We start from the raw sequence: 19,479 nt of genomic DNA on the forward strand, positions 1-19,479 counted from the left end.
ACAGCGCTCCCTGGTGGTTATAAAACACAGTACAGCGTGCAGTAGAGTAAAAATACTCTCATTTTCATATTGTCTGGTGTTAATCGTCATTATTTAAATGATCTTTTTAAAGTAATGTCATTGAAGGGTTTTTATTTGCAGTAGTTTTAAACTGGTTCCTGCTGAGCTGCATTCTCCAGTATATTGGTGTCAGGGCGCCCCCCTGCGGCCATAGAGGCTCAGTGCATCTCATCTCTGTTCCTGTCAGTACTGCAGGATTTCAACACTGTGAATGGATCCTTTCTGCAGACATCATGTGAGCAGTCAGTTCCTATCAGCTGACTGCAGCGGCCTGCAGGCAGCAACACAAGATCCAGATTGTACAGCAGCTGTTTATTTATTCAAACTTTAAAAAAAAAAAACATTACATGTACACACTCTGGTTTGTTCTGAGGACTCCTCACTGACAACTTTGGAGCATGTTTGAGCAACTAGAACAGATGTAGTAACTGTCTATATCTAGACAAATCTAAATAATAATAATAATCAGAACTTTATTCTCCGGTAACTGCTTCTTGAAGAGGCCCTATTCTGCTTTTTCAGGTTGTCCCTTTCCACCCAGATGCTCAGTAATTGGATGGATGTTCACCAGCCAATCACAGTGTTCCACATCATCAGAAGTGGACGAATGTCCTTTGGGAATCGTAAAGGTAACTATAAATACTTTCAATGGTTTTGAACCCTAAACGCAATCTTTCATAAACCTGACCAACTAGATTTGTTTAAATTCACCACGTTAACCATGTGAAAAAGATTTAAACATCTGTTTGCTAAGCTGAGAATGAGAAAAGGAATGAACATGAAAAGTAACACGTGTTTTAATCATTTCTGTTATGGATTTATTGTACTTAAAAAGCGATTAAACTCACCTGTAAGAAGACATGAATATTTTTAGTTTTCAAAACATGAGAAAGGGCTTCAGCCTCTTGTGACCAAAGTCTATATGGATTATGTATTTTCTGAATATAATACACAAACCAACTATAAGTAACTTTGTGCCGCAGTCTCCACCTGGTGGAGTTGCAGGGAAATGATCAGCCTACAGCAGTGAGAGGGTTTAAAGCATGTTGAATCCACAAATTTAAAAGTGTCATCTGAGCACAGCTGTTTTAAAATATATATATTTTACAACCATCAAATGTATCTCACATGTCTATCCGGCTGGCTTGAGATGGAAGTGATTCACAAAAGTTTGGCCTGCAGAGTTTAAGATTAATATTGACACACACGCACATGGTACACTGTACACACCTATATACACACACGGACACGTCACATGTAGGGATGTGTGCGGCACAATAGTAAACGTTTTAAATTAGATTTAATGCAGCTCCTCTTATTGAAAAGCCTTACCGTCAGTATGTTCTGTGTGAATCAATAACATATGTACAGTGGAGGAAATAAGTATTTGATCCCCTGCCAATTTAGTTAATTTACCCACTTACAAAGAACTGAACAGTCTGTCATTTTTACAGGTAGGTTTATTTTCACAGTGAGAGACAGAATATCAACAAAATACAGAAATGTACATAAATTAAAAAAATTAAAATAAAATGAATATGCATTTAATTGGGGGAAATACGTTTTTGATCCCCTTGCAAAACATGCCTTAGGGGAAGGAAATTATCAGCCTATATTCTACGATACATCGCCCCCTCCATCATCCCCCTCGATGCAGTGAACCGCCCTGTCCCCTTAGCAGAGAAACACCCGCAAAGCATCATGTTTCCACCTCCGTGCTTGACGCTGGGGATGGTGTTCTTGGGTTAATAGTCAGCCTTTCTCTTGAAGATCTTGGTTTTGGTCTCATCTGACCACATCACCTTCTCATAAGCCTTCTCTGAATCATTCACAGGTTCATTGGCAGACTTCAGACGGCCTGTACATGTGCCTTCTTGAGCAGGGGCGCTGCAGGATTTTAATCCATTACGGCGCAGTGTGTTACCAATAGTTTTCTTGGTGACTGTGGTCACAGCTGACTTGAGATCATCAACCAGTCCCTCCTGTGTAGTTTTTGGCTGACTCCTCACCTTTTTCATGATCATTGATGCCCCAAGAGGCGAGATCTTAGATGGTGGAGCCCCAGACCGAGGGCGATTGATGCTCATTTTGTGCTTCTTCCATCTTCTAATAATCAAATCAGTTGTCTCTTTCTCACCAAGCTGCTTGATGGTGGTCTTGTAGCCTATTCCAGCCTTGTGCAGGTCTGATTTATTGTCTGTGGACAGGTGTCTTTTATCCAGGTAAAGAGTGTGCATCAGGAATACTTTCTTAAAGCAGGAGGACTAATTTAACCGGTCCTTGGGAGCCAGCATTTTTGTTGGTTGCAAGGGGATCAAATACTTATTTCCCACAATTAAATGCAAATCAATTAATATATATTTTTTAATGTACATTTCTGGATTTTTTTTTTGATATTTTGTCATTCACTGTTAAAATAAACCTACTGTAAAAATGACAGACAGTTAATTTCTTTGCAAGTGAGTAAACTAACTAAATTGGCAGGGGATCAAACACTTATTTCCTCCATTGTATATATATAATATCAGATTCTGGTTGCTCAGCGCTTACATATTTATGTTGCTGCATCTACACGTCCTCCTGGGACAGCGCACCCCCTTCAGCCGCCACCTGCATGTCTCCATGGGGGTTTCTAAATGATCCGGGACCTGGCGCCACACAGAGAAATTACTGTGAGAGTTAGAGAATACCACAGAGATCCTGTAGCTGCAGCTCGGTGTCACTGCACAGTGTTGACTGAGAAAGTTTCCAATATCCAGCATCAGTACAACACTTACAGAACATACACTTTTTAGCAGATTTTTTATTATAATCTGCAGGTACGAAGCTGAGAGTCTGGAGGACTGGTGTGTGTGTGTGTGTGTGTGAACATGATGAAGAACCGAGAAGTTCAAATAAAACAAACAAGTACAATCATAAGACATAATGGAGGGATGTAAAATGGGACGCCTATAGATAAGCTATACGAAGCTTGAGATTTTTATAAAGGTTACATATCATTCCTACTTTTAGTCCGGCCATATTTTCATAAATAATTTCATCAAAATCAAAGAATCGATATGAAGTAAACATAATCCTGTCTGCGCTGACATGTTCTGATTAATTATTATTATTAATTATTATTAATAATAATAATTGTCTGTCAGAAATAAGTGCAGAAGGTCCTGCCATAAATAAAAACAATAATCCATGACTCTTACATTCCTTATTGATTTAAGAGACATCATTATAATCCCCATTAACGTCCTGATGAACTTCCTGCTTCACATCACACACACAGTTTTTAGTTACTGTATATTATAGGAGTGTGTGTTTCTCATGACTGCCACCTCCTCTCCCTCAGCAGATGTGTTCATGACTCAGCATATGGCGACACACACAGAGGCCTGTTCATGAGGTCATTAAAGAGCCTCATTGTGATCACAGTTATCAGATGACTGTATACTCTGAGAGGAACACCTCGCTCTGCTTCCCTCGTTGCGCCGCGCTAATCTGGACGTTTCCTTAGAGCGAGGTGCTAAGCTCTTAATTGCAGGTGGTGTGTTCGCTGCTCCCAATCCCTCCTTTTGTTGCAGACTGTGGACAAACAAAGGCTCTTTTCCTTGACTCTCAGCGGCAGAAAGGATTAAGTCAACATTTCTCATGACCTCTGAGGCCTAGGGAGGGGGGCGGCACCCAATAGGAAACCTGCCGGAGGTGTGTGTGAGAATTCAACTTTATTTACTGCAGCCCAACAACAAAGTGCATGTCTGCAAATCATGTTCAGTGCACAGTAATCAGTGCTGGAATAACTCTGTCCCACTGAGAGTGAAGGAGGAGTGAAGCACTGATCTGCTGTTCATTTGTTTCCCATTACACAAGCTTCAATTGGGCTAATTAGTGCTGACAGTTACTCTTCATGTGCTACTGAATTAATGACTGCATCACTAAAGGAACTAAGGACAAAACTGTTCTGCTTTATTTGTGTTGTTTTAATCAACATTATGTCAATAATCGACAGCTATTATAATAATGCAGAGGAGGGCTCTGACTTCTCTGGCTGCATGTTTGGCTGTGCTCGGGATGTTTCGTACCCTCAGGATTTTTGAAAGCGTGCCAACCCCGGGCAAGTACACTGAAAAAAGTTGACTTCAGATTTCACATAACTGTATTAGGTTAGTTGAAAGCAATAATATTAAGTTTATATGTCAAATATTAGGTTCAACTTAACATTATTGCTTTCAACTAACCTAATACAGTTATGGGAAAGTTGTTGACATATTACATTTAATGAAACCCAAGGTTTCGTTTTTTTCAAGTGTAGGCATTAATGAGAAAGATAAGAAAATGGCAGGATCCTCTCCCTGCTCGAATGGTTTTTATTTTTTGCTGTGTTTGGGATACTTCCTTTTTTCAGACTTTATGAAAACATGCTGACCTGGGGCCAGTACTCAGTGAAATGGAAGATAGCTGAATGGAAGGACTTTCTATCTGCCAGGATGTTTTTTATATTCTGCTGTTGTCGGGGTGTTTCTCAACCTCAGACATTATAAAAAAAAGTGCTGACCGTGGTCATTAAAAACGAAAATAGGACAATGAAGAACAAAGCTCAAATACAGTGTGAATCTGGGTCGCAGGATGTCTGCAAACCACAGATGTTAGTCATTGTGCCTTTAAATGCATCTTTAATTCATGAATATAATCAGGCTGCACCGTCTCTGGGTTAATCCTGTTTCAACAAAGAGGGAAGCTAGAAGGTTATCAAGGTACATTTCCTTTTCCTCCCATCGATGCTGTTGGTCCATTAGAGAGCACTTTACTCCCATGCTGGTGCAGTAAAGCCCCCCCACCTTCATGCGCAGAGTGTAACAGCATTTTGTGCAGAGGTATGGGGCTCCCAGTGGGCGTAGCAAGGGCTGGTGTGCGATGTTTATCTGTAGATGCCCCGGAGTCTGATCTCCGCTTCCATCACCACCTGCAGAAATCCAAATAATGACCTGCTACTAATGTGGGTGGTGGTCCTTATCTGCATCCAATCACAATGAAGCATGACGGAGCTCATTGCTCATTTCCTCCAACACGGAGAAGGAGTCATGGTTCAGCAATCATGCTCCCCAGAGGATGTACTGTAGTAACTTTTTCTCCACGAGATGCAGACTCTCCGTCCTGTAGTGAATCTGATTCTGGACTCCCAGGGTTTCTACAATGCTCCTTAGGGATTACGCCCTCAGTGTTTCAGAGTCACTCACCTGGAAAAGGAGGCCTGAATGGAGGCTCACACCAATATGTGAGACACAGTGAGGTGGAAGAAATAAGGCATGCTGGGAGATAAAAATAACGGGGAACAAACCTGCTCACGTTTCCAAAATTGCTGTCACAGTTTCACATTAGTACTGGAATTGTCGTTGCACATGTTGAGCAGGAAGCGCAGAGGGCACTGAGGTCATGAAGGATTTCACTGCACAGCGAGTATTCCTCTGCAGTAAACTCTCCTCATGACTGAGTGTTAAGTATGTTGAAGTGCATGTGGGTTTGTATTAGATTAGAGATTAGCATTGTTTTATAGTTGTTATCACTGCGCTGACAATCGCTGGTTAAAGCGGGGAATGTGCTGCATTCTGCCTCCACACACCTCACTGCAGCCGTTTAATAAACACACTGTGCATGGCACAATCTGATTACACACACATCTGTGGTTACACAACGAGCAGCACCGGGCATGTTGGAGCCCCTCTTCTTAATCTGCACAAGAACGTATGAGTATTACGCTTAAATTAGCAAAAACAGAGGGGGATTCAGTGCAATCAAAAGCAAGGTTAATCGTGTTTTAAGCTGCATTTACAGTATGTGCAAGCAGGAATATCTTATATGCTATGATTTTGTGTTTAACTTTATATTGATATTGATTGATATTGATTATACAGTACATCTTACCTGGAACATGGAGACACATCTCCTCTTTAATTTAAACATTGGACACTTTAAAGGCACTTTAAATTGTAATGGATAAATTATCCTGATGTTCACTGACTTCTTTTGGGCCTTCTGTTCACTCTTACCCCTTTTCCACCAAAGTGGTTTGGTCAAACCGCGAATTGGTTACGTCGGGTTGCAGAGGCTGAGGTGAGATTAACCACACGTTCGCTATTATCCACACAGTGGCTATGCTAACATCATCCATGTAATACAGAGAAACCTTTTGCAGTGCTTTGATGCCAAACATTATAAATTAAAACTAAACAAATATGTGTGGATGAATATGCTGGAGGGGACATTGCTTGTAAAAGAGTCAAACCGTGGCTTTAACTTTCCAGCGGCCCCTAATGTTAGCAAACTGTAGGCTAAATGCTGGTGGAGGAAATATGTAGCGGTTGGCAAAGAATTATCCATGTCAGCCCAGGGAACAGTATGGAGCTGGAGAAGTTGTTATTAAATTAAATGTGTCTTTTTAAGATTAAGAGCAACATGAGCGCAAAAAGCTTTTGTTTAAAGACGTTCACACCTTATTAAGCTCAACCAGTTCCTGTGCTTTCACTGGGTCAGAGAGCGATCGTGTTGCAGGTAAATCCACCTGAAACAGAGGACAAAACCTTTTTCTTCACATTCAAATCAAGACGAAGCTCATCAGTTAAATCAGTCTCTAGTTTATTCCATCGCATGAACTGGTCCTCATGTAATAATGGAGCAGGAGTGTGAGAAGTGGTCTGAGTCAACAGATTGTAAGGGGTGAAAGTGTGTGCAGACTCTAATGAAAGGTATCGTGGTTTTGAAACACAGATGTGTTGTTACCTGAACATCCACCATGTATTTTTCTCAGTGCACCCCCCCCCCCCCCAAAAGAAACACACTTTGATGTTATATGCAGCTTTTGTTGGTCCATCTTTACTCTGTGCTGCACTGTGTTTGTCCTTTCATCTCATGAGCTGCAGGAGGAAGTGTCCTGCTGCTGGGGAGTAGGGTTGTTTTGTTGGAGGGGCGGGCAGCTTCAGCTTGGCTCGGACGAGGGGGGGCCTGTAGGAAACCAGGCCGGCCTTAACAAGAAAAGTCTATGCATTGATTTGACAGAGTGGTATTTGGGATTAGATGTAGCAGCACAAGTGAATCACAGCTGGGGTTAAAACAATTCTCCCGTCGGGAGGGCCGTCATACCTGAGGGGGGGCTCCTGGACCCCCTGCCTGCCTGAGAAGATCAAACATATGCTTAAAGAAAGGGACACACATTTGTCAAATTTCAGGATGAAATACTAAAACCTGCTATTCAGAGAGGAAGAGGAAACATGCATTAGCTTATTAGTTTAACAGGCTAAAGGCTAATTACCAATTACAGGAGTTCCACCCAGTGGTGTTAGATTAATTGCTGTTTGGTCATTAAAACTATAAAATGGAGGAGGAAGGTGCATTCATGCCGATTTAGGTAAATTCATATATTTTGCAGAGGCTGAGGGTGGACGCAATATTTTGAGAAAAACTTGCTCATGTCCTCCACTGACGCTTAGATCAATTCCAGAGTAAAGCTGAGAAGGTTTAGATTTTAATGTGTTTAAGATGAGTTTTTACATTATAATAAAGTGGTCCTGTTAAAAATGTATCCGCCCTCAGGTGCTAGCAGAAAAGCTACTTAAAGGTGACGACCATTAAAACAAACTCTTGTAAGGAAACAAATGAATGAATCCCTCGTCATTATTATAGATAGAGACGAGAGTCGGACAAAAGCAACATGATGAGGCACTTTACTCTGAATGAGCCTCTCTGCTGGAGCTGGAACATCAGAGTCCTCTAAGCTCTCCTTTGTGTCCTCTCCTCTACGCCTCCTCGTCCCCTCTCTGCAGCAGCTTGCTCTCTGTCCTCTCATTAAGCCTGAAATGAATGCCCTAAAACAGCACTGTGTCCGCGCTGTGACCCTGTGGCATCTTTACTGACAGGTAGGCAACGCTGTCGCCTAGAAAGGTGTTCATGAGCTAATAAATGGTTCAAACAGAATGCAAGATGGAGGACATATATAATATAATAATATATGATCACCTTATCCCAAAAACTTATATCTGAGAACTTTCAGCGATGTTTAGAGCTGCTGGCTGTATAAGACTAGTGTTTTTTGCACGCTCATTTCCAATGTATTCAATGGAGACTGTGGACCTTTTCACCCGTCTGGCAGTGAGAGTTATTATAAACTGTCCTCATAAGTTTGAGTTTGCCTTAAGTTTTATTCTTTCAAAATACAAGTGACAAAGTTGCTACTATGAGTCAAGTTAAGCTACCTTTAGTCAATACATGCACTTAATGAAAATTAGGTAAATAAATTCAGTCTTTTTGACATAATATATCACATTTAGCCGCGCAGGTCAAACAACAAACCAGCGATCATGTCAGTGTAAAAAGATGTATTACATGTTGTAAGGCTGACTGTTTAATTCCCCCTAAATGACTTGTGAATCTGACTGGTCTATCCATCATCCATTTGTAGATAACCGGCCTTTAGTAAGAGATGTTGTCAAGTGTGTAAACATTTGTAAAACTTCAGTAGGGACTACTTTCTCACACTCTCTGAAGCTTCACGAGGAGGATCGTCACATCTCAACGATGGCAGTGATAAGCTGTGTTTGAGATTCAGTGAGGATCAGATAATTCCTTGCAGCCTGTGAACTAAAGGCAGCTCTCCTCAGAATCAAACGCCCGCATCAGGACTGCAAAAGTACAGTTATACAACATCCAACCTGATAACAGATCCCGGTTATCTCCAGTTTGGAGATGCAAAGAGCTTCAAAAAGTTCCTGAGAGATCCACACAGTCCCACATTTGTAAATGTTTTTGGAAAAGGTGCTTTGTTCACACCTGTGGTCACCACTTTATCTGCAGGTAATCTACAGTGTGTGACTGTGAACAGACTGCAGTGAGCATTGTTATCAGTCCTCTGTCCCTGCACAGGATGAGCTTTGAACCGTGTCCAGGTGTTGCTCCGTGCACATGCATGCTGTGGTCCTCTGTTTCGGTGCCAGCACAGCTCAGCCCAAGCAGTTCCGGGGCCGGAGCCCATGACCAATTGGGAACCAGGTTTAAGGTTTCCACTTCAGCGGTGAAGGAAACAAATTGACTTAAAATCCAAATATTCAACTTAAACGATGCCAGGTCATCAACGCTTATTCAGTTGGCATAATATTAATAATATCCAGTTCATATATTTATTTTAAAGGGTAACACGTTTTGTGGCGCATCAGTTCAGATCCATACATGCATACTATAAATTAAACTACAGCATTGTTATTGAAATACAAAGTCTGACGCTTTTCCGCATTTCTGTTTGACTGATGCCAAGGTCAGTTCAGGATCTGCAAGAACTATTCACAGACAGATAACATGAGATAAAAATAACGAATGTGTTTCTATTCAACTGTAGCTCATCAGGTCTCACTGGTTCCTGTGTGAGGTGAGACCTGGTGAGTGAGGTGAGTGTGCTAGGGCAGGATTTAAACCAGTAAAACATGCCTGAAAAATTACATATATTCTCACAGAACATGGTGCACATGTACTCAGCAAAACTTATCTTCTCTAAGGTTTTAATCTTTGATGATCTGTTAAAAGTCCTATCAGACACAGAGACCGAATTTAACACTGTCAGCTTTTTATCAGATACACCGAATACTTTCCGAGTAGTTTCCCACAACCCTCTGCCAGAGATGAGGAGCACTGATGTCTTTCTGCCTCCATCTGATAAACTCACACCTCCTCCTGCTTTCACGTCCTCCTGTTCAGCAGTGAGGAGCTGGTGGAGATATTGGAGGAGAGGGTAAAGTTTCAAAAAGAGATTTAATGTTTCACTGCTTGATGTGTGATGATATGGTGAGACATAAGTACTGAAAGACATAGGAACGATGCAATACGAAGTTTTGACATGAACATTTGATGTATATGTTATATTTATTTCTCACTCGCTGCACCTCCTCTTACAGCGGAGTCAGTTAGAAGATGATCCTCACACATCAGACACAGAGTCAATGAGGACAGATCCTCTAAACAGGAGCTCAGGTCAGAGTGTTTTATCTGAAACAATCAATACAGAAGCACTTTTTTAACAACCTAATCGCAAACTATTTAGACAAAAACGTGTCGCATTGCTCTCTATTCTTCTCCTCAGTCATATTGACTCATGCCAGGATAAAGTGCTTCTTCATATTTGCAGAAAGAGTGTGTTCTCGTGTCTGTCATTAACTTCCTGTCAGAGGATCATCTCTCTGAAACAAACAGAAACGCCACTCCAGTCTTTTAATCCTCATGTGACACACACACACAAACACACACACACACACACACACACACACACACACACACACACACACACACACACACACACACACACACACACACACACACACACACACACACACACACACACACACACACACATACACACACAGTGAGGCAGTATTCAGAGGTAAACCTGCATCTCTGCAAAGATGCACTTTGTTGATGCAGATGTAAAATGCATGATTTAAACAGGCACAAATGGGGCACACACCCCCCTCACGTATACACATCTCTCTCTCTCACACACACACACACACACACACACACACACACACACACACACACACACACACACACACACACACACACACACACACACACACACACACACACACACACACACACTGTGAGCTGGTGAGTAAACTTGGCTGTTTGGCTCATTGTCCCCTGTCAGTGAGGCGCTGCAGGTTAAGTGAGGGGCCCTGATGGACTGAGACCACCAGAGGAGCTGTGGGGGGGCGGTCTGATAGGGGAGAGAAAGATGGCACCAGATAGAAAGGCAGGGAAATGTATTGTCCAGGTATTCAGATGCACAGGTGTGTGTATAAGTGTGTGGATGCATGGCCTTTAATAATGCATCTTTATCCAATTATTCACTTCCACCAATATGTAATAGAAACATCAGTTTTGCATTATGAATACTGGGGCAAGATTAACCTGAGCACTTACAGTTCACATCGGGCAGGGCGCAGTTGCACCGAGCAAAGTGACTGTATCGCGACCACACATGCAAACACACATATAAAGTCATGCAACACTAACCAGGAATACATGTGATGCTGTTTATTTTTACCATATTTACAATGACCACCTGTTGCTGTTTTCTGTTTCTGTTATTCATAAATCATAAATAGGAAGCACAGGTTGCCAGGTCAGACTGTCAGAAGTAGAACCAGTTGAAAAAAAGGGCTTAACTGTCAATGTTCTCAGTTCAAAGCTCCTGGTCTGGGTTATGAGGATTGTGTTGTATAACTTCTGCTCCTTCATAAACAGCGTCACCAAAAGAAGGATCTTGAAAGCCGAACTGATGCTGCTATTTGAACTTTGTTGAGGCGGAGTTGCTTTCTCTGTGGTTTTTAATATAAAAGTGTGGCCACTTGAACATAAACAGAAATAAGGGGATTAACAATCCTGATAGCTGAACTCAGGGTCTTGTAGTTGATCCGTGCTAATGTGTGCGGCCACTTGCGTTCATACAAAGAGAATAGGCGACCCTGTGCATGGTTGGAGTTCATTGACCCGTCAGCAGAATGGTGAAGGCTTCCCTGACTGACAGATAAGAGCATCAACATCTGAAGAGGAGACACCCCCCCCCCCCCGCCCCCCACACACCTGAAGGATCTGTTTACCCTACATGTTTTATAGAAGAGCGTCAGAGTTAGCAACAATAACAGAAAATGTAGACCATACACAGTGTGACAGTTACAGATAGGGGAATACTGATTTACTGATTCTGTCTGCAGCGTTAGTCAGGTTTGGTAAGATGTGTTGCAGATTAGCCGCCACCTTCTCCAGATAAAGCCCTGTCCTCTGATTTAGTGATGTGGAGAACAATTAACTCACTGTCTACTACAACTGCACGTTTATCTGATAGCCCTGAAACACTGAAGTGTGCAAACTCTGGAACTGGATGAAATGAAACTAAAGCAATCTGATCAAAGGGGTAAATCTAACACTGCATTTTTTTAACCATAATCCAAATAAGACACCTCTTACTAGATCATTCTACGCTGGTGCAAATGTGCTACAACGGCCCACCACATTTCCATTTAAAGAAATGCGCTGCAGTTTCAGAATCAATTTAAATATAAAAACACAAATATCCCAACCCACTTGCAGATGAAGAACTGTCACAGCCTTTATGACACTTGGAGTCAGTGTGCTTGTTTATGGATCTCCTGTTTTTGTTTGGTAAAAGGCAACTTATCTGCTTATTTATATGTGATTGCATGATTCTTTCCGACATTACTTACAGCATTTTGTATTTGCACCAGACCTTTCTCCTCCTCAACAACCAATAGAAGTATGACTGTGACACACACATTTACCCACTAACACACTGCTCACCAGGGTAGGGTAGCTTCATGTGCCAACTTTGAATTCCTGTGCATAGTGATGACATGATAACGCTGCATTTGTTTATAATCCTGCGACGAATGATATGAATGCCCATCAGCACAACCCTCTCTATATCTGCATGCTCAGATCACACACTCTGCATTGCATGGTTGTAATGTAGTGAGGTGGGAAGTCTTTCTTAAGGTAATACAACACTTTACTGTCTTTTTGCACACTCTATTGGAGTATAAATAGGAGACAGTGATTGTTTATATAACCCCCCTCCTCCCGGTTACTCTGTGTTTCTGCTCCCGTAGTTGTTCTGGGTAATGACAGTAAGACAATCTGCTGCATGTAACTGGATAACTGTGAATGCACAGCAGTGAATGAAACATGTGACAAGCTGTGATTAGTGTGTGTTGACAGATGGGTCCTTTGTGGAGCTAATTTGTAGAGCAGCATAACCAGGTAGGTAATTACCTGTTGCTCTGCTGCTGTCAGGGCCATTGTTGTGTTAACACATTACTAACAGAGGATATTCTCGGCTCAGCAGGAGAGCGCATTGTAGGAAGCTGACCTGAGGCCACATGCATACAAACTAGATTTATACTTTCAAATTGATAATAAAAAACATAATGTGTTTAATCATAAATTCATTGCAAAGCAGGGAAGATGCAATAAATGTATGATTTATGTGAATAATCTTAGTCTTCCTTCTTCCTAAAGCAACAGGTTCCTGCAGATTAAACATGTAAAACATATCTTAAAGCATCAAACACTTTAATGTAAGTCTGAGTGTTTTTTCCTTACATATCACTTTAAGTGTTGTTCTGAATGGCAGCTGTGTGTATGCTCAGATTAAAGCACCATTCAACCGCATACAAATAAACATGCTGATGTTCAGAGGCTGGAGAAAGGGGAGTGTCGGTGTTGAGTTCCATGGAGGAGCACCACCTATAAGGAGCTGCTGTAGGGCCTCCTGGCATCAGTCCCTCAGAGGAGCATAACAGGACTTTACCTCTCAGTGCGTAATGGAAGGCAGGATCACCCAACTCGGCCTGGCCGGGCACAGCGCCTCCCCTCTCGGAGGAATGCAGGTTCCCCCAGCCCTTCTGCGGCCCCCTCCTCTCTTCCTGCGGGCCTGTAACCCCGTTCTTGAGAGGGGCTACCCCCGCACCCCGAAGTGTGCCAGGTGCAGGAACCACGGCGTGGTGTCTGCACTGAAGGGCCACAAGCGCTTCTGCCGCTGGAGGGACTGCGTGTGCGCAAAGTGCACGCTGATAGCGGAGCGGCAGCGCGTGATGGCCGCGCAGGTGGCCCTGAGAAGGCAGCAGGCCCAGGAGGAGAGCGAGGCGCGGGAGCTCCGGATCATGTTCCCCGGGGGCCCCGGGATCTCTGCCGGGGAGAGTGGGTGCCCTCCGCCGACCCCAGAAGCCTCTAGCAGCGCTCTGCACAGGTTCAGTGTGTTTGGAGAAGAGAGCCACAAAGATGGTGAGTGAAAAGTGTGACCATGTTCTTAATATAAACGTAATTCACAGTTATATTGTGTACCATATCAGGTTTATTAGTAGCTTTAAGATTCAAGTTACCCTAAAATATAAGCATGTCGTGTAGTCTGACCTTTGCGCACAGAACTTTGGACAATTGATTTGATTTGGAATAACATTATGCACACGTAATTTTGGCACACATTATTTGAATGTTAAAGTACTTGACGTACAGATAACTTTAGGCAGTCGGTTTTACTTTGAAACAGCTATTCGCACAAATAACCTTGCATTTGGTTTCACGCACAGATCGTTGGACATGTGATTCTTAATCGGCTCCTCTCCTTTCAGATGATGCACTGAGCCGGTTCAGCCTGTACAGCGGGTTCCTGGCTCGGCCCCTGTTTGCCCCTCACTGCACGAGGCTGCCCTCCCCAACTGAGAGGACAGCGGTGTGTCCAAACAGGGACAGCAGCACCTCAGTGACCGGAGAGAGCAGCAGCCCCTCCCCTGTGTGTGAGCAACGCTCAGAGCGTGCGGACAGTCCGCAAAGCACCCCCTCCTCCTCGGATCCGGAGTCAGGAAGTGAATCGGAGAAGCCCAGGGACTTCCAGGGTCTGGAGCGAGACCCCACTGACATCATGGCCAAGATCTTCCCCCAGCAGCGGCGCGACACCCTTGAGTCCATGGTACGTACCTGTAAAGGAGACCTGGTCCGGTCCATAGAGCTGGTGCTGAGCTCCAAGGACAACCATCTGGACTCCGAGGGCTCCTCTGTTGGTAAGCTCCCCTGCGGAGCTCTGGGGAGCCGATCTGCTTTCTCCCCGCTGCACATGCACCCCACGGCCGCAGGAGGGGAGGGTGTGTTCGGGATCAGCCCTCGCTTCGGGGTCAGCCCCCTCCGGCTGGCCTACTCCTCCGCAAGCGGCTTTATGTCCCCGTATATGAGCTCTGGACTGATGCCTATGTTCCCCCTGCGGCCCCCCCTGGACTCCTACTCCTTTCCGGGCATGATCCGGGACCTGTCTTCCCTTCAGAAGGAGTCTCGGTGCAGCCCGGGGCTCTACAGCAGACTCAGCTCCGACAAATGATTGTTTTGTTCATTTTAGAACATTTGATTAATGTCGACTGATTTCACATTAAAGTGCCTCAAACAAAAGCCATACTTTTATGCTGTAAATATTGTTTATTTTTAATAAAGCTTTCAAACATGTTTCTGCTTTTCTTCATTATTTTCTGACAATAACATTAAAAAAATCCCGTTGAACCTGTTCAAATGTTAGCGTTTTAACTTGACTTATTAGTCAAATACACAATGTGATCAGTAAAATAAAGTTCTCAGTTCTTAAACACACACACATCATTACATCGTTTGTCTTTACAAGGTCGAAAAAGTCTGAAACAGTCAGGTGATCATCATACTGCCCTGTGATTGGTCAATGGAGTCACATGCAGCTCGAATGAGAGCTAATAGGAACGTTAAGAGGCGTCACATGACCGCATGTTTGAGGAAGTGCAAACATGTCCTCTCTGGTGTGTTTGAATGTGCATTGAGCGGGTCAGTCTCCGGACATGAAGCTGCTCTTCAGCTGCTCCCTCCTCCTCTTCATCACCGCCGCGTGCCTCAGCGGCTCTGCATCCTCCCGGAAACTCAGAGGCATCTCCTCCTCCTGTGAGTTACCTGAGTGTTACCTGACAGTTAACCCAGAGTGATACCAGAGGCTGTCCTCCTGTTTCTAGCTCACCTGTTCCCGGGTCACCTGAGAGCATGAAGAACATCATTTATTATTATTATATTGGCCCTGTTTTATTGCACCATTTTCCTTGAATATGTCTTTATGTCTTCAGTATATATGACAATTAAACCTTTGCATCTGGAAGAACATGTCATTGTTGCACATAGCTTTTTTGGTATCAATCATTATAGACTTGTGTTTTTATACAGGAGAAGAACATTCTGCTCATGTTCAGGCAAATATTAGTGTTTAATGTACATTTAGTAATAGAAGCGCGATTGTTCCATAGTGATGTCACTAGGTAGTTCAGGAACAATACAAAGGAGGCCAATGTAAGCGTTTCAGGCAGGGAGTGTGGCAGAGAAACTCACTCTGGAGGGAACACAGGGATTCTAGCCTTTACAAAAACCTATAGAACACACTCCAGAAAGGGAACAAGCAGAATATGGACACTTACATTTCCAGCTGCAGCTCATGTATTTTGTCTTGTGATTGTGTGAAAGATAAGCGTTTCTACAGGGAGCGAAGGTCCTTCCTGTGCATCGATGGCTCCCGAGTGATCCCGTTCGAGCAGGTCAACGACGACTACTGCGACTGTGAGGACGGCTCCGACGAGCCAGGTCACAACACACACACACACACACACACACACACACACACACACACACACACACACACACACACACACACACACACACACACACATACACACATACACAGTTGTATTGTTTCGCACTGTCAATGCAGCGGCCACTAATGCATCTGTTCTGATGGTGTGTTAGTGACGCAGTGATCCTCTGCTCCCTGCAGGAACTTCTGCCTGTCCGCGGGGACGCTTTTACTGCACCAACCTGGGTTTCCGCCCGCACTACATCCCATCATCACGAGTCAACGATGGCATCTGTGGTGAGGCTTCTATTGTCTGACGAAATTATAACAAACTTCACTCAGGCTTAAGGGAGGCCGTCAGTGTTCCTGCTGCAGTGTTTTGAGAGGAACACAACAGATTAATACTTAAACAAATCAATCTTATTCATGCAGAACAGCTGTTGTAAAGGGCTGATGTCCTCCATCCTGCAGCTGCTCTGTCTGTCTGCAGCACCTTCAGCAGACTTTATGCAACCTGTGGAGGAAACAAAGAGCAGCCATACAATATTTCTCCCTCCCTCCTGTATTCTTCTGCAACCAATACTCATGTTCATCATCCATTAATCTGCTGATTGTTGTCTAGATTAATCTACTTACTATTTGTTCTATAAATTGTCAGAATATGGTGAAGATGTGCATCCCAGTGTCTGAGTCAAAGGTGATGTGTTTGAATGTCTAAAGATAATCACTTTACTGAAAGACAAAGAAAAGCAACACATCTCCAATTTAGAGAGAACCACGCTTTACATTTCTATTTGTAAAATAATGCAGAATGTCTATCCCAGTTTTTCACTTTAATATAAAACAGAGAATCTCCAGGTTAGAGGGAATAGAAACTGACTTTTCTGATGTTGTTGCATGATTATTAAAATAGTCATCAATCATTTTTCTGTAGATTGACTAGTTGATGCAGCTCTACATTAACCTGAGAGGACAGTAATCACTGCAGATAATAATGTGTTGATATTAAACGATATTAAATGCCCTGTGTGTGTGTCTGTGCAGACTGCTGTGATGCTTCAGATGAATACAACAGCCACGCTCGCTGCCAGAACTCCTGCTGGTCAGTGGATCACAACCACCACCTCCACACAGGATATACACAATTAATAAAAAAACAATAATTCGTTTTGTTTTTACTGGAAATCTATCATTACTCTTCATGCATGCACTTTATTCTAAGTCACTTTGGAGACAAGCATGATCTAAACAAAAATGTAATGTATTGTAATCATTGACTTTAGTTCACTTGTAATTATGTTTCATCGCCACCAGAAGGCGTACTGTCCCCATGATTTATACCATGTAATGTAATGCGTCACAATATCCAGAGTATTCCCTGCAGACAGACCTCATTACACCCTTCAATACATGGGTATAATATATATGCATTATGTAGGACACACTGCATACATGTGTGAATAAATACAGGAGTGATGGGCTGTGTGTCTCAGTTATTATGTCTTAACTTCCCTCCTGCAGGAATCTGGGTCAGAAGGAGCGGGCGTACGTGGAGGGCCAGATGAGGACGCTGGACGAGGGACTGCAGCTGAAGCAGCAGCTCATCGAGGAGGGGGTCCTGCTGTGGAGGGAGAAACAGGTACCCTGAGGCTGCTGCAGGAAACAGCACGGCCATCTTGAATCACCTGTCTTACCCCACTTTCATTTAATTAATTAATTTATAATGTGTGTGTGTGTGTGTGTGTGTGTGTGTGTGCGTGCGCAGGCGCAGCTGAGGGAGCTGCAGCAGGTGGCGGAAGACCTGCAGATCAAACTGGAGGAGCACAGGAGGAGGAAGCAGGAGGCGGAGCAGAACCTGAAGGCTCTGGAGGCAGGACACACCAGTAAGTCCCCCCCGCCCTCAGCCATTAAAGCTCCGCCCCCCTGGAGATTAAACCCTGAAACGCATGCAGACAGAGAGGAGTCCTCCTTCCTCTCCTCTCACCTCCTCGCCTATCACTCCATCACCTCCTCCACTCCCACTGAAAGATGTTAGTGTTCGGACAGATGTGAGTTCAGTAGGCCAGCAGCGCCATCTTTATCAGGATTTAAAATCATAGCCTGAATAACAGACTCTGATCATGTGACTTTACCCTTCTTTAAACCCTCAGTCAGCGTTGGGTTCAGATGGAGGTCTGTGCCTCCTCATGATGTTTATCTGACATGATGGTATTATTTCACATTTGTCCCTCTCCCGTTCAATCTTCAGAGCTGCTCATGTTTGTCTGTCTCTTGATTTCCTGACGTTCCTATGAAATCAGGTGACCTGGTTCTCCTGCTTCTGCTCATTATCCCTCCTTGAGAGCAGCTGGGTTAAATGCACCATTACTGAAGACCTCTACTATCTAAATAGCTAAACACATTTCTAGTGGGTGATCAAAACAAATCATTTAAAAGTTATGACATATATGGGCATACTTCCTCAAAATGACTTCCATATTTGGTCTGTTTTCCAACCCTCATTATTGAAGACATGATTTGTCATATACTCATTATTAGCATTGTTAGCAATAGCATGTACTTGGTAGAGAAGATCACTTCTCTCAGAAAAACAGAAGCTATAACATCTATTCTTCCATCTTTTTTTCCTTTCATTAAGGATTTTTATTTGTTGTAAGTTCTAAAATGCAGGAGAGATGCGCAGGGCATGTTAAAGTACCCGGCCTCGGCCACCAGGGGCCCTGCATCCCGTTGTTAAATTGTCCATGCTGCAGTTTAAAGACCGTTCTGATTCTGAACTATAAAACCCGAAACAACAGACGCTTACACTGATTAAGTAAGAAGAATTGTATCCGCTTTAGCTGAGGTTAAAACACTTTGTGGAGTGTCTGATCTACACATGCTGAGAGAGGTAACTTCCTGTCTCCATGTAACTCCTCTCCTCTAAAGTGTTTCCTGTTAGCCTCGCAGTGACACAGGGGCTCTTTCTTTCTCTCTCCTCTTTATGTTACTGTGTGCTGCAGCATGGTGCATGAGTGATGGAGTCCATTAGAAAACATGGCCTCCTTTCTGTCTCCTCGGTTATCCTACACACCCCCACTTCATGCAGTTGTGCGAAGGAGGAGGAAGATGGATGCAGAATGTGGAGCGTTAGTCTGGGAATAGATGCGACGCAGCAGAGCCACCAGTGTGTGCGGACATGTGCATCTTCTTAAAGTCAATATAAACCAGCACAGCTTTATAAATATGGATTCCCGGCTGCACACACT

General features: G+C 43.4%; 2 protein-coding genes across 6 annotated transcripts in view; both read left to right on the top strand.

The window, feature by feature from the left end:
• The first annotated feature begins 12,554 nt into the window (after positions 1–12,554).
• LOC134875985 (doublesex- and mab-3-related transcription factor A1-like) lies at positions 12,555–15,099 on the top strand. 3 transcript variants are annotated; one of them, XM_063900784.1, is made up of 4 exons: positions 12,555–12,867; positions 13,126–13,184; positions 13,304–13,890; positions 14,238–15,099. In XM_063900784.1, exons 3-4 carry the CDS (start codon positions 13,431–13,433, stop codon positions 14,975–14,977), a joined length of 1,200 nt encoding a protein of 399 aa, XP_063756854.1. In that variant the 5' UTR covers positions 12,555–12,867; positions 13,126–13,184; positions 13,304–13,430; the 3' UTR covers positions 14,978–15,099. The 3 variants fall into 3 exon arrangements, with proteins under 3 accessions (XP_063756854.1, XP_063756853.1, XP_063756852.1); XM_063900783.1 differs by having other exon boundaries at positions 12,555–13,184; XM_063900782.1 differs by having other exon boundaries at positions 12,555–13,890.
• Positions 15,100–15,370: 271 nt separating this feature from the next.
• LOC134875984 (glucosidase 2 subunit beta-like) overlaps positions 15,371–19,479 on the top strand; it is a 47,019-nt gene continuing 42,910 nt past the window's right edge. For all 3 annotated transcript variants that reach the window (XM_063900779.1, XM_063900780.1, XM_063900781.1), the window contains exons 1-6: positions 15,371–15,558; positions 16,126–16,242; positions 16,433–16,528; positions 17,276–17,333; positions 17,753–17,870; positions 17,997–18,114. In XM_063900779.1, coding sequence (XP_063756849.1) covers positions 15,459–15,558; positions 16,126–16,242; positions 16,433–16,528; positions 17,276–17,333; positions 17,753–17,870; positions 17,997–18,114 — 607 coding nt within the window. In that variant the 5' untranslated portion in view covers positions 15,371–15,458. The remainder of the gene's footprint in view (positions 15,559–16,125; positions 16,243–16,432; positions 16,529–17,275; positions 17,334–17,752; positions 17,871–17,996; positions 18,115–19,479) is intronic.

Source organism: Eleginops maclovinus, chromosome 14, assembly GCF_036324505.1.
Source record: "Eleginops maclovinus isolate JMC-PN-2008 ecotype Puerto Natales chromosome 14, JC_Emac_rtc_rv5, whole genome shotgun sequence".
Lineage (NCBI taxonomy): Eukaryota > Metazoa > Chordata > Actinopteri > Perciformes > Eleginopidae > Eleginops > Eleginops maclovinus.

Bases quoted from the DNA above. Each gene is read 5' to 3' on its own strand.
- LOC134875985 (XM_063900782.1), top strand. From the start codon at position 13,431: ATGGAAGGCAGGATCACCCAACTCGGCCTGGCCGGGCACAGCGCCTCC. The intron at 13,891-14,237 runs GTGAGTGAAAAG...CTCTCCTTTCAG, and splicing joins AGAAGAGAGCCACAAAGATG to ATGATGCACTGAGCCGGTTC.